The sequence below is a fragment of the Fukomys damarensis genome, unplaced genomic scaffold (assembly GCF_012274545.1).
Source record: "Fukomys damarensis isolate Sample0158 unplaced genomic scaffold, DMR_v1.0_HiC HiC_scaffold_15, whole genome shotgun sequence".
NCBI lineage: Eukaryota > Metazoa > Chordata > Mammalia > Rodentia > Bathyergidae > Fukomys > Fukomys damarensis.
Genome location: NW_022900927.1, coordinates 14,091,736 through 14,105,186, shown reverse-complemented (window position 1 = coordinate 14,105,186; position 13,451 = coordinate 14,091,736). Strand labels below are relative to the sequence as shown.

Below are 13,451 nucleotides of genomic sequence, written 5' to 3'. Positions count from 1 at the left end.
CCCTTCACTGCATTGTTTGCTTTAAATGTACCAATAAACTTAATGGGAAAAATAAAATAAAAGCTTTTAAAAAGGGGTGTGGATATACAGCTCAGCTCAGCAACAGGAGTGCTGCCTAGTATATGAGAGGCTCTGGATGCAATTCCCAATGTTAAAGAAAAAGAAAAGAAAAGAAAAATCATTTCTATGCCATCCAAACAATAAGAAAACAGAAACCTTGACTCATCTGATTCCATATCAAAATCTAAGAAGTATTTCTGTTATTGAGTGTCATCCTCCACAGATCAGAGTGTAATTAGCACTGTAAAATCATGAATAATTCTGGCTTTTAGATTACAAACTCTTGGAAGCAAAGCATGCAGAAGACAATGGTTAGATTTCTATAAGAAAAGCTGGCTCATGATTGTGAATGACTTTGTTCTTTGCTTCTTGTTTTTGTTTCCTGTAATGCATATATTAACTTTAAAAAAATAAAAATTATTTTTAAAACAAAAAAAAAGAAAGAAAAAGAAACGTTGGCTCTAAATTTCTGCAAAGGAATCTCAGAAGCACTTGTGGCTAGGTGATCTCTGAACATATGGTCCCACGCAAATATTTAACTTCTCTAAGAATCAAATTTCTTAATCTAAAAATGAGAATAAGCCAGCTCCACTAACCTCTCAAGATTTTGGCCAGATGCAAATAACATTTACTGCTAGACTCTAAATTTGCCCATCACTATGATGTAAGCCATGAAATCTGAGACACTGACTATGAAATGTAATATCAAATGTCAGAAACCAGGAGTGTCAGAACAATAAAAGTAAAAAATGAAAAAAAAAGTTAAACTGCTAAAATCTTCAAACTCTTAGAAGGTTGGAGACATCTTAGTTTACGATACACAAAGATATAAGTATAAAAAAGAAATTTTATATAAATTATTTAGAACCAGGGCCGGGGATTTAGCTCAGTGGTTCCGCTACCTGCCTCGCAAACACAAGGTCCCAAATTTGATCCCCGGTGCCAAAAACAAATTAAAAATAAATAAATAAAATATTTAGAGCCACATTTGCTTTAGGAGTTTGGAAATACATGGCCACAAGTGATACTACTGTTATAAATATGAATAAAGTATATTCACTGAAAATTCTAGCATCTGAAGTTAATGCTCAGGTAGCATTTCTATCTTCATTTGCTTATAGTCACATTCCTACCAGCCCAGGGATCAGATGAGGTTAAATACTGCAAAAAGTGCTAAATAATAAAAGACAGTAGCTCACAGAAAATTAACCTTTTAAAGAACTAAGTGTGTTTGCATGTATACTGTGAATACCTACAAATAATAAGTGGTGTTCAATATAACCTAACTGTAAATGCCTTGGCGAATATGAGGCCCTGGTTTCTCCGTTTTCTATTTTTTCTTTTTACCCCAGTGCTCTCCAGTAATACAGGAAAAATATACACAAGCATGCTAATTGACTTTACCAAGATGAATGCCTCCAACTTCATCTGGCAGCCACCTGGTTATGTGGAAATCATTTGCTGACTCGAGTGTTTGCCTAATTTCCCACAACAGCTATAGACATTTAAATTTTTATGTTTTTCTTCTGGGCCTCTGCTCCATCCAAGCTCTAGTTTCATAACGAAGGAAAACAGAAGCAGCCTTCAACTTCCCTCACCTATAATAGCACTTAGTTTTGATGCACTCATCAGAACAGTAAATAACAATGTCATGTACTATTGTTTTAAGTATTTGCTATATGCTAGACCCTGGGCCGAACACTTCACTTCATATGTAATAATTAAATCACATAATTCCTACCCCTTTTAGGTAGGAAAATAAACCTCAAAGAACTGAAGTGATTTATACCAGCTTCACGCTAATATTTGAAAGGTAGAAAAGAGATATGAAACCAGGTCAATGCCTCTGTCACCCTGCCTCTGGAAAGTGTCTAAGACTCATCTTAGACACTAGAAGTAGCACTGCCACTTCTACACAGACGACCCACATTTAGAAATTTATTTTCATTATTATATGAAATTTCTCACTCTCAACCAGTACTGAGAAAAGACTTATTTCTTGGCCTTGAACTCAGGATCTCCTGCCTTGGCTCACCCAGTGCTGGAGTTACAGGCATGAACCACCTTGCCTAGCGAGAAAAAATATTTAAGTAGCTATCCTTAAGTGAAAAAAGTAGTTTATCCACTCAATATGTTATATGTTGAATATATATCTATACTACATTACATTATAAAATCATAAAGTTACATGAATAAAAATTTAAATAAAATGTTAGATGATTTGTCTTTTTAAAGACATATAGGTTTAAAAATTAACTGACTTCAGTTGAGTTTTCAAGAAAAACTCCAAATGCCAGGTTATGCTGGTAACCTGGTAGTTATTTTCCTATTTCTCTCCATCCACAGATAATGCAAAGAAATTTCCTGCTTCTTCAATTTTTCAATAATTTCTCACTTTAGCAAAGACTGAGTTCTTTAAAGATAAATAGGTGGCCTAGTCTGCAGGCACAGCCACGCCTTGTGGTCACTGTGTCCTGCTACAGTCCTGACAAAGGCATGCACTCAGGCCTCAGTGGCTTCAACCTGACTTCTACAGAAACTGTTACCAGCTCAAGACCTCAGAAGCTCATCCTAAGTCATAAGGATAATTACGCTGCTTGCACAGAACTTTAATTCCCTACATTCCCATCATATCTACTCCTTCTAAGTAAAAACAATTAATTAATACACACGTGTGATCAAGGGCTTGGTTCCATCTTGCTCTATATTCTATTCCTAGTGTTGACATAACAGAAGCTGTAGAAACATGTGTTGCAGTAAACAGTGGTGAGCAAACAACTGGGACAATACTGTGTAACTTGGTGTTGCTTTTAATTAAATATATTTGCAGTAGTTATACCAATCTATTGGTTTGAATGCTTGATGTAGGAAATCAAAATCCAGGGCACCTATATTTAAGCTTCAACAATACTGTTATCACAATATTCCATTTAAACATATTTTAATAAATTTATAATACCACTTTTATAATTTCTTTTGACTCACAGCAAGCCAAACAATGATAATTTGTTGTATTTTTTAAATTTATATATAACATGTTGTCTATTTTAAACTTAACACATAGTTATCTTCTTTATACAACTAAATTGGTATCTTGAAAAATTAGGTTTCTTTCAAATCAGAATGTGTCTTCCTAAATCCAAGGATGTTAGATATATTTGCAGTTCATAAACAGCTTGTCAATCATTCATGTAATTCCAGAACTCTATGCATATTTATTACTACATTCATTTTTAAACAAATATTGCAAAAGACTACCGATAGTGTGAGAAATGTCACCTAAATGCTAAAAAACCCTGTAAATATCAATTCTTAATGGTAGGCTCCTTGTCTATCATTAAAATAAACACCAGCTTCTTCTCTACTTTCAGTTTTACTGAATGCCACCCACTTACAAATTAACTATAATTGCCAGGCGTGGTGGTGCACGCCTGTAATCCCAGCACTCCGGAGGCTGAGGCAGGAGGATCGCTGTGAGTTCGAGGCCAGCCTGAGCTACACAGTGAGTTCCAGGTCAGTTTCAACTACATAGTAAGACAATGTCTCAAAAAAACCTAAACAAATAAATTAGTTAACTATAATAATTCAAAATATCCAGTTACATCTTCTGCCTATTATTTCTCAATATTTTTCCCCAATTCCTCAAAGCCATTATTTGAAAAATTTGATGTAAGAATTATTTACAGACCTCCATCCATCCTCCTGGAGATAACTGAAGGCTCCATCAACAACACTTGCAAAGAACTGGCCTCCTGTGATGAAGAGGGTGTTAATTGTGACTAATCGGCCTCTTAAATTGGGTGGTGAGACTTCTGCGATATACACTGGCACTGTCATGGAAGCAATGCCTAGGAAGAAAAAAAAAGTGAACGGGACACATTTACTCAAGATTTCTACTGTTACTGTAAATATTAACACTAAAGAAACAGTCATAAATATGTGGGCTTGGTTTCCTGCTTTATTTTCTTCTTTTTTTTTTTTTTTTTTTTTTTTTTGTAGGCGGTGGAACCACTGAGCTAAATCCTGGGCCTGGTTTCCGGCTTTAAATAAAGATTACAGGGCCAGGGATTTAGCTCAGTGGTGCAGCCACCTGCCTCAGAAGCACAAGTTCCCAGATTCCATCCCCAGTAACGAAAACATAATAAACAAATATCACCACATAGCTAAAGATTTTGTTTATAACTAATTTGAGGCTGCTGCAAATAAATGTGATATACCAGTATGAGTATCATTTTTCACATTACTTGAAAGCCTAATAAATGTACCTCTACAGACCCAAGATAACTTTACAATACTTAAATGTGTTGTGCTTTCTTTTTTACTTTTTCTTTCAGGACAAGGCTTATCCCAGGGCCATTGCATTGAGCTATATCCACAGCTGTCTTGTTTGTTTGTTTCAGAGAGGATCTCAGAAAGTCACTAAGTAGTTTCCAACGCCAGGGTGGGAAATCAGTCTCTGACTGCTGGATTTGCAGGCATGTGCTACCACACCCAGCTATAACTATTTAAAAATTAAAAATACAAAAATGCTCTTCTAAAGACTGTAATTACTAAAATATTTTTAGTCTATATGGAAATGTAATCAGACAACGGTGAGAATAAAAAATTATCCTAGAATACGTACTAACTACTGAATTTCACCATTTCCAGAAGATTTATCAGGCTTTTTACATTAGTTCATTAGTAAGAAATCCAAATCAATCTATTCAAATGGATAGGTATAGTCCTCAGAAACAGACTACATTAAACAATGCATTAAAGAATTAATGATTCTCAAAAAATAGATGACCTTAGACTTAATAGTTTTGTGGTTAGAGTTAATATTTGGTGATACTGGCTTCAATTTTTTACTATTTAAATATAGCATAATCTATGGTCGTAGCTCTAGCTTCACTAGTAACTACAACCACCTACAGGCCTGTTTTGTTTTGTTTTGTTTTTTTAAAGAAGCCCTTGCCTTACTCACCCCAGATTGATTAAGTATAAATCCAGAGAGATATGGCATGGACCTATCTTTTAGAAATCTTCCAAAAGTGATCTTCACATTCACCATGTTATTTTACAAACACTAGTTCTATGATACATAACTTTGGTTCAATACAAAATGGTCTCTTACAGAAAACCTCAGCCCTTTGGCCTTTATTTCACTCCTCTATGGCACCTTAAATTTCCATGGATATCTGACTACTAAGCCAAAACCTCAGTGGAAAATTAAGTACTTATAAAAATTAATCCTTCTAACTGTGGATATTATAAATCAATCCCTGGCTTTAGCTAAAATATCAACAATAACCCCATTTAGATTTATTTTTAATGAACCGGTCTTTATGATGCCAAAAATATACTGAATATTGAAGAAAGCAGCACTGAGAAACCTGATGCTGTTTTCCACCCAAGAGCTGTTGAAGGTACCACCTGTCACATTCAGTAGGAGATAGCTTCACTACTTAACAGCAACAATGGTAATAACAGTGCTCTCAACAACTGGGTTTTCTTGTGTTTTTTGTTTGTTTGTTTTTTCTTTTTGCAGTGCTGGGGATTGAACCCAGGACCTTGTACATACTAAAAAGAACTCTACCACTGAGGTAGACACAGCCGCCACAATCTCCTGCCACCCAATCTACTGACTTTTACTTTCATTAGTGGCCAACACAAACCATTAGCTGGCTTTGATTCCCCCACCACCTCCTTTTTCTTTTCATACTGGATATTGAACCCAGGGCCTTCCCACTAAGCTACATCACCAGACTTTTTTTTTTTCTTTCTTTCTTTTTTCCTTTAGGATAGGATTTCATAAAGTTGTTAGTTGCCGAGGCGAGGCCTGAACTTTAGATCCCCCTGCCTCAGCTTCCCAGATTTCTGGGGTTAGTGCACCACCGAGGCCAGCTCATTTCCCTCTTTAAGAAGAAAGCCATGGGGCCGGGGATTTAGCTCAGTGGTTCAGTGGCCTGCCTTGTAAGCACAAGGACCTGAATTCAATCCCCGGTACCAAAAAAAAAAGAAGAGAGCCAGTCTCACCTTAACCCAATGTTTCTGACTTCAGTGTTTATTTTGTGAACTAACCCTCCTGGTACCACAATAGTCTGCAATTTTAGCTATTATAAGTCTGCTATGCTTTTATTTGCTTTTTTCCATCTTTGAGTAAAGCAAATGATCAGACAGTAATACAAACTGTATTTACATCTGAGAAATTCACCAGTAGTTATAAAACTACTGATAAGTTGTTGCTGAATGGTCCTACATAAGTCAGACCATTGAGCCTCAGAACTATACACTCTGCAGTTTCCACCATTGTTATATCCTATTATATAGTACCTGTCAATGTACAGGTGACAGTGTATGGTTTTACGAGTATCACAATAAACAAGTGTGTGGACACAGTATGAGTAGTCTTTAACTAAATCATCACCAAAACAGCTGAAAATTTCCATTTCACTGCTCATCAGTACAGACCACCCTAAAACGCCTTGGAAAAAGAAACATCTGCTACAAATATTGACAAGTTAACTGTATACTTACTTTAGTTCCTTTAACATTAGAATATCTCAATAAATGTTCAAAATTCAAACACTAATTTATTATGGGGATTTATTTTTCCACACTGATCTAGCTATAGCTAAGAATTCAGTTGCTTTTTTTGGCTAGAGATCTTTTACTCAGCCAGCTAACCCTCAGAATTGAGCATGGGGAATTAGGATGATGATGTAAAGCAACACAAAATCCTTACGTTTTATCTGCCAAGAAATGGAGGCATGTGCTTGGGTCCTAGTAAAGCTGGTTACAGTGAGTGAATGTAACAGGTAATAACAGCAAAGGAAAAGGACTGAGGACCTATAAAAAGTCAGGGCATTGTGTTCAGAGTTGCAAAGAACCCCAGAAGACCTCTGTCCAATGAATGCCCACATGAAATTAACACTGCTGCCACTGCCTCCATATTGCTATGCAGTTCATATGAACTGATTGAGTCAATTCTCAGCACATTCCTATTACAGGCATGTAACTGTCCCCATTTCACAGGGAAGCACCTTACCCTGCAGCATATGATTAGTACAAGAATCAGAATGTGAACCTGAGAGATTCCCACAACCAGTCATAAAGGCAGAGACTTTACTGACCAACCATCGGAGGAAAGTAGGCTTGCAAACCAGTGGATTTTAATTCCAGCCCTGCCACTTATTAGCTGGTTAATTATGGACCTTTCTGGGTATCCAGTTCCACCTCTCTGAAACAGGAAGAATAAAACTCCTTCATAAGGGGTTCAGAGGATTCAATGAATCAGCAGAGTAAGGTACTTAAAATTGTGCCTCAAATACAGAAGATAGTCATAACACCAGGAAGTTATAAGACATCTCAACTTTTTCAATTCAACTCAACCTGTGTTAGGAGCTGACTATATTAAAAGTATAAATTTTTAAAAAAACAGGGTCTCTGTTGTGAAGGCAAAACAAAGCTCTATTCTTTTTTATTGGTAAATTTTGCTATGTATATTTTACTTTGTTTATTTTGGTACCGGGGATCAAACTCAGACCTTATGCTTGCAGGGCAGGTGGCAGAACCACTGAGCTAAAGCCCCACCCATTTATAAAAACATTCAACCAAATGAATGAATTCAAAATAGCCCATTTAGGATAATAAAGCTCTCTACTGGGTTCCACCTCATGACACTGACCACTGATGCCTGTGGACAACTATCAGAGATACTCTGTGAAATCTTCCTAGAATCTTGCCAGAATAACTAATCTTTCTGCCTCATCAACAAGGGAAAATTTGGTCTTGTTGGCCTAATTCTTGATCTCTTTGCTAGGTTTAAAAAAAAAAAAAAAAAAGCCAGATGGAGAAAAAAACCATGAACAAAAAGATCTGGTTTGTGGAAAGAAGTTCAAATGCAAAACGCCTTGGAAGAGTTGCAAGAGTCTCAGGGTGAGTCAAGAAAATGCGAGCCTGTCACAAAAAGACTGCGCCCTGCCTGATGACAGATTTTAACCTACTGCTGAGTTGTAACCTACATGCTATTATCTTCTGCAAGAGACATGCGAGGGAGTACTGCTTTTCAAATGCACTCCGTAGCTAGACTCTGTTTCTTTTAATGCAACAACAAGGCCAGGTAAAGCCTGGATGTTACACATCTACAGCCCAAAGACTATGTGTGATACTGCACATTTCTGAGGGGTGGGACCACTCAGAAAATGGAGGATGAAAAGAACACCGAGGAGTCTTAAAAAGGCTACCAGTAAAGGGTTGCCAGAAAGGAGAAATGAGAAGGGAGATGAAGAACAAGCATCTGTCTTGCCATCAAACACCATATGCTGTTTTCAAAGGGTTTTTTTACCTAATCATTTTATATTATTATTATTATGAAGCATCCTATGGATAGGAAGGCCAGACAGATATTATACAAAACCTTCTCTAAAAGACAAAGAAATTCACTCTCAGAAACAGACATAAAGAGGTCTTCAGAAAGTTCCACAGGTGTCAGGGTTGGTCTCACAGCTTCAAGTGGCCAAACTTTGTAAAAATTCTAGGCCTTTGTTTAGAATAGCATCGTTTGGAAACATCTCAGAAACACTTAACTGTCAGCTCTACTGCCCACTCTAGTGCACATTAACTTCCAGGGGCAAGAAGAGTCTCCTCTCTTCCTTGCCCCTACTGCCTGCTACCAGGGATCATGTTAGAGCTTGGGGCAATTAGTTTAAAAAAAAAATTATGATTGAATATAAAATTTTGAGCTAGACACATTTACACCCTTAAAACTGCTGTATGAAACTGGAAAATTAGTAAATCCCATGTTTTCTCATTTTGATCCAATACACATATGTGAAGCACAGGCCCTGTTAACTCTGCTTGCTATTAATGAAAACAATCCTTGAGAGACATAATTTATGGATTTCTAAACATTATTCCCACTTTTGAAAAACATTACATATTAAAGCTATGTTATCCCAAAATCACCTTTCCATTCGGAGAAACAAAAGAAAATGTGTTCCTAGATAAAAATCAGTGTCCTAATGAAGGACAATAAAGTATTACCACTAAACTTAAAGCTGTTTTTTTTTGGGGGGGGGTTGGTTTGGTGGGTTTTTTTTTGGTACCAGGGATTGAACTTGGGCCCTTGTGCTTGCGAGGCAGGTGGCGGAACCACTGAGCCAAATCCCTAGTCCTTAAATCCTGTTTTAAATTACTATCATGTAATACACATTTCTCAAAGAAGTAAAAGCAGCAAATAAATATATGAAAAAATGTTCCACATCACGGTCATTGGAGAGATGTTGATGAAAACAACACTGAGATTCCACCTCAACCCAGAAAGAATGGCTGCTGTCATGAAATCAACCAGTAACAAATGCTGGCAGGGTTGTAGGGAGAAAGGAACTCTTCTCCATTGTTGGTGGGAGTGCAGACTGGTGCAACCATTATGGAAATCAATATGCAGATACCTCAAAGAACTAGGACTAGAGGTTCCATTTAACCCAACTATCCCTCTGCTGGGTATCTTTCCAAAAGAATTAAAAGAATCATATCACAGTGATATATGCGCACCCATGTTTATAGTGGCACAGTTTGTAATAGCTAAAACTTGGAAACAGCCTAATTGCCCATCAGATGGGAGAATGGATAAAGATGTGGTTTTTCTATAAAATGGAGTACTACTCAGTCGTAAAGAATGAGAAATTACAGGCATTCATAGGAAAATGGATGCATATTGGGCCATACTCTTAAGTGAAATAAATAAGTCACACATGTGTAAATACTGAATAGTTTCTCTGGTGTGAAAAACTAAAAGTGCAAATAAGATCCAAATTGTATAACTGACAATGTGAAATAGGAAGAAAGGGGCCAATGTGTAAATACTGAATAGTTTCTCTGGTATGAAAAACTAAAAGTATAAGTAAGATCCAAATTGTATAACTGACAATGTGAAATAGGAAGAAAAGGGCTAAAGGTGTAGGGGAAATGGGAAGGGTGGGGGAAAGGAAATAAGGGAAAAGAAAAATATGAGAAAATAGAAACAAAGTCTTTGTAAATAGGGAAGGGGGAGGGGGTGAAGGGAGAGCAGAGGGGTGAAGGGAGAGCAGAGGTATGGGGAAAAAATAAGAACCAAGATCTATCATGTAAAGGTACAAGATCACAATGATAAGTGTAACTATACTGTATACTTAAAAAGTACCCCCCCAAAAAAACAAAAAGTACCACTAAACTCAATGAAAAAAATGTTAAATCACTATCATGTAGATAAGTGTAACTATACTGTATACTTAAAAAGTGCCCCCCCAAAAAAACAAAAAGTACCACTAAACTCAATGAAAAAAATGTTAAATCACTATCATGTATTTATATAACTGAGCCCTAGATTTAAATAAACTATAGAAGCATTCAAATGAATGAACAAGAACTTCACAGTTACTAATCTATATCTGTCATAAAGAAAGAAAATGCCATCAAGGCTCACATTTTTACTTCGGTTTTTCATTATGCAAAGATGATGCTATTAGATCCCCAAAATTAAGAACACAGGGTTTCAAAAACATATAAAATGATCTATAAAGTTTGTAAGAGTCTTATAAAGAGCTTTTGATTTTCCTATTCCAATCACTAACTAAAATATGTACTGGGAAAAAAAAACAAAGTTTTAATAGTCCATACTAAGCTCATAAATCAAATTAACATAAGGAATTTGGCTGTTTCAAGTTACTCTGCAGCTTATTAAAATAAACATAACCACAAAAATCCATTTTGGTATTGTTACCAGCATGGATACAAAGTTTAAGTTCTTACAAAATAATCAGTTTGCAGCAATGAAAATTCATAATCACGTCTGGCTGCGAGTTTCACCAGAAAAAGGAGAGTCAGATGCCACAGTGCTACAGGATGCCCACACTGCCGTGTTGTCAAGCTGATTCGCCATCTGAACAGCACAGAGTGCTGCTGAGTGCAGAAGTTGGCTTTCAAGAACTGCTGGAAGCCCTTTGAGAGGCCTGAGTCAGAAGTGCAGGTAATTTCATAACCAAATAGCCTGTTGCTATGGCTGAATACCCATGAATCACAGCAGCCTCTCAGCGTGATAAGCCATGCAGCAACTAATTAGCTTCTTAGAAGTGCATGGAGCTACCTGCTAATAATGCCTCACGCAAAGGATTATGATGTCCTAATTTCATTCTGCAAATTATTGCCTCATCATTTCTAAAGAAAGAATTTTAATAAAAAGAAATACAATCTGTCTAAGGAAAAGTATCCCTCACGGCAGTTGCTTTCCCTTGGCTGTCTTGGCCACAGCTGGTATGTCTGCAATCCTCTAAACAGTCAAGTGTCTACAGCACCAGGTTGGTAACACAACTTGGAATTCAGTTTTTGCTATTCTGAAAAGGCTTAAGACACTCACAAAAGATGTTGGGCAACTTCAAAGTGTACTAGGTCCCAAAGGCAATACAAAATTCCCATAGCAGAAGAGTCAGGTTATGAGAAAGATCTGCCTTTGGGGATGACTAGCAAAGTTAATGTTTCGCAGCCTTAGGGAGCACTTAACAAAGCAAGTCATCAGCATCCAGTTGGTGAAATCTTATTGTCTAGCATGAGCTCTCCCTTCAGATAACTTCAGAATATTCTACCAATCTTCCCATATCATTTTTTTTTTTTACTGGTACATCTTAATACAGACTGTATCACATTACTTTCTCCAAAGGAAATTACAAGTTTGTTAACAGAATAAATTCTCTCATGAATCGTCTATAGTACAGGTTGCCAAAAGTGTCAAGCCCAAACGCCAGCATGGTTATTCACTTAAGTGTTATTAACTAGTACTATGGGATACAGATGCAAAACCATGTTCTTTTAAACTAGTATTAACTGACTGGCTATAAACTAAAGCTAACATTCATTAGGAGACATCTGGAAGTCACAGGTAAGAGGACAACTAAAAATCACCTCTACTCATGCACAGATGACTTACTTAAATGTCGTTATAACTTTGAGTGTCTTTTCCACAAATTTGTAGCTTTCATTCATTACGTTGCAGGCATTTTCCTTCTCTTGAAAATATAGTAGTGCCTCAGTTTACAAACTTAATTTTACAGTTTTGGGGAAAAGAGGCTACATTGTGTTTGTGTGGGGAAGATGATAGTGGTCATGTTGTCACCAGATGCACAGGCTGCCAAGGAAAGTAAAGTTCCATGGAACACTTTTGCTTGTGAACAGAACTGTTTAAAAATAGAAGTGCTTGTGAACTGGGATATTATTTATTGTTTTCCAAAACAGTATCTCAAACTTCTGACATTAACTAGCAGATACCCTAAATACAAGAAGCTGAGTATAAGATGTTGCCTTTTAAGCTGTCTGCAAAGCAATTAAGGAACAACACATTTCACAGACCAAAGAAAACAGCCAAACAATACATTCCTCCATAGCCACATATACTAGTTTGGCACCTCTGTAGAACAAAGTCACTCTCAATAGCAGTATAATATTTCAATGTTCTTATACACATACTTTATGTAAACATTGACTTTTTCACATTAAAATGGGAAACCTATAACTTTCAGATATTATCTATCTAGGAGAATATCTACAAACTAAATTTAGTCACAAATAAGCAGCATGTCATAAAAAGGGACAGTGTTCCTGGAGAATACAGATGGTAGAGGACAGCTAAAGCACACCAAGAAGAGCCAAGCATGGTAGCAAATATCTGTAATCTCAGCTCTAGGAAGCTGAGGCAGGAGGATAACAAATGAGAGCCCAAGCTGGACAACTACACAACATTGTCTTTTAAAAAAATATTTTTTTTTCTTTAAAGGGCTGAGGATGTAGATCAGTGTGAAGCTCTCAATTTAATCCCCAGTATCACAAAATATTATCATCATCATAAATAAAAACACAGAGAAGGAAAGAATTTCTCAATGGGATCAGACGGCAAATGAATTAATACATATGTAAGAAATTTCATAAGCATTGAAGAAGATATAAATATAAAGGTATGATGACAGTATGAAATGCTATACGAGCAAAAGCTGTGTGCTCTTACACATGACAAACGGAATGCACAAAGGTTAATAAGAAATCAATATCCTTTCCCCAGGGCAGTGAATTCAGCAAGCAGGAACACAAACGGTGCTTTGTCATATTTAAGTATATGTGACATCTAGAGGCAGATGCTCTAGGGACAACAAACAATGTGAACCAAAATAGGAGCTAAAAGGCTGTGAATCACCTGAGCATAGATTGTAATTGATTAAGTGTCCATGAAATAAATGCACAATGAATATGTACTGAATAAGATTAATAGAATTTGGCTGAAAAAATATTCATGCAAGAGATATACGGGGTGGATGAATAAAATGGAACAATTAAAGGAAACACTAGAATAGAAAAATAAAATGACAAAACATAATAAGTAAATT

At 36.5% G+C, this 13,451-nt stretch overlaps 1 protein-coding gene across 1 annotated transcript in view; it reads right to left on the bottom strand.

Moving 5' to 3' along the window:
- Positions 1 to 12,060, bottom strand: part of Slc2a13 (solute carrier family 2 member 13) — a 271,310-nt gene extending 259,250 nt beyond the window's left edge. The window contains exons 1-3 of the mRNA XM_010615434.3: positions 12,005 to 12,060; positions 10,891 to 11,033; positions 3,749 to 3,962 (exon numbers count right to left, since the gene is read on the bottom strand). Coding sequence (XP_010613736.2) covers positions 3,749 to 3,962; positions 10,891 to 11,033; positions 12,005 to 12,060 — 413 coding nt within the window. The remainder of the gene's footprint in view (positions 1 to 3,748; positions 3,963 to 10,890; positions 11,034 to 12,004) is intronic.
- Positions 12,061 to 13,451: the final 1,391 nt, after the last annotated feature.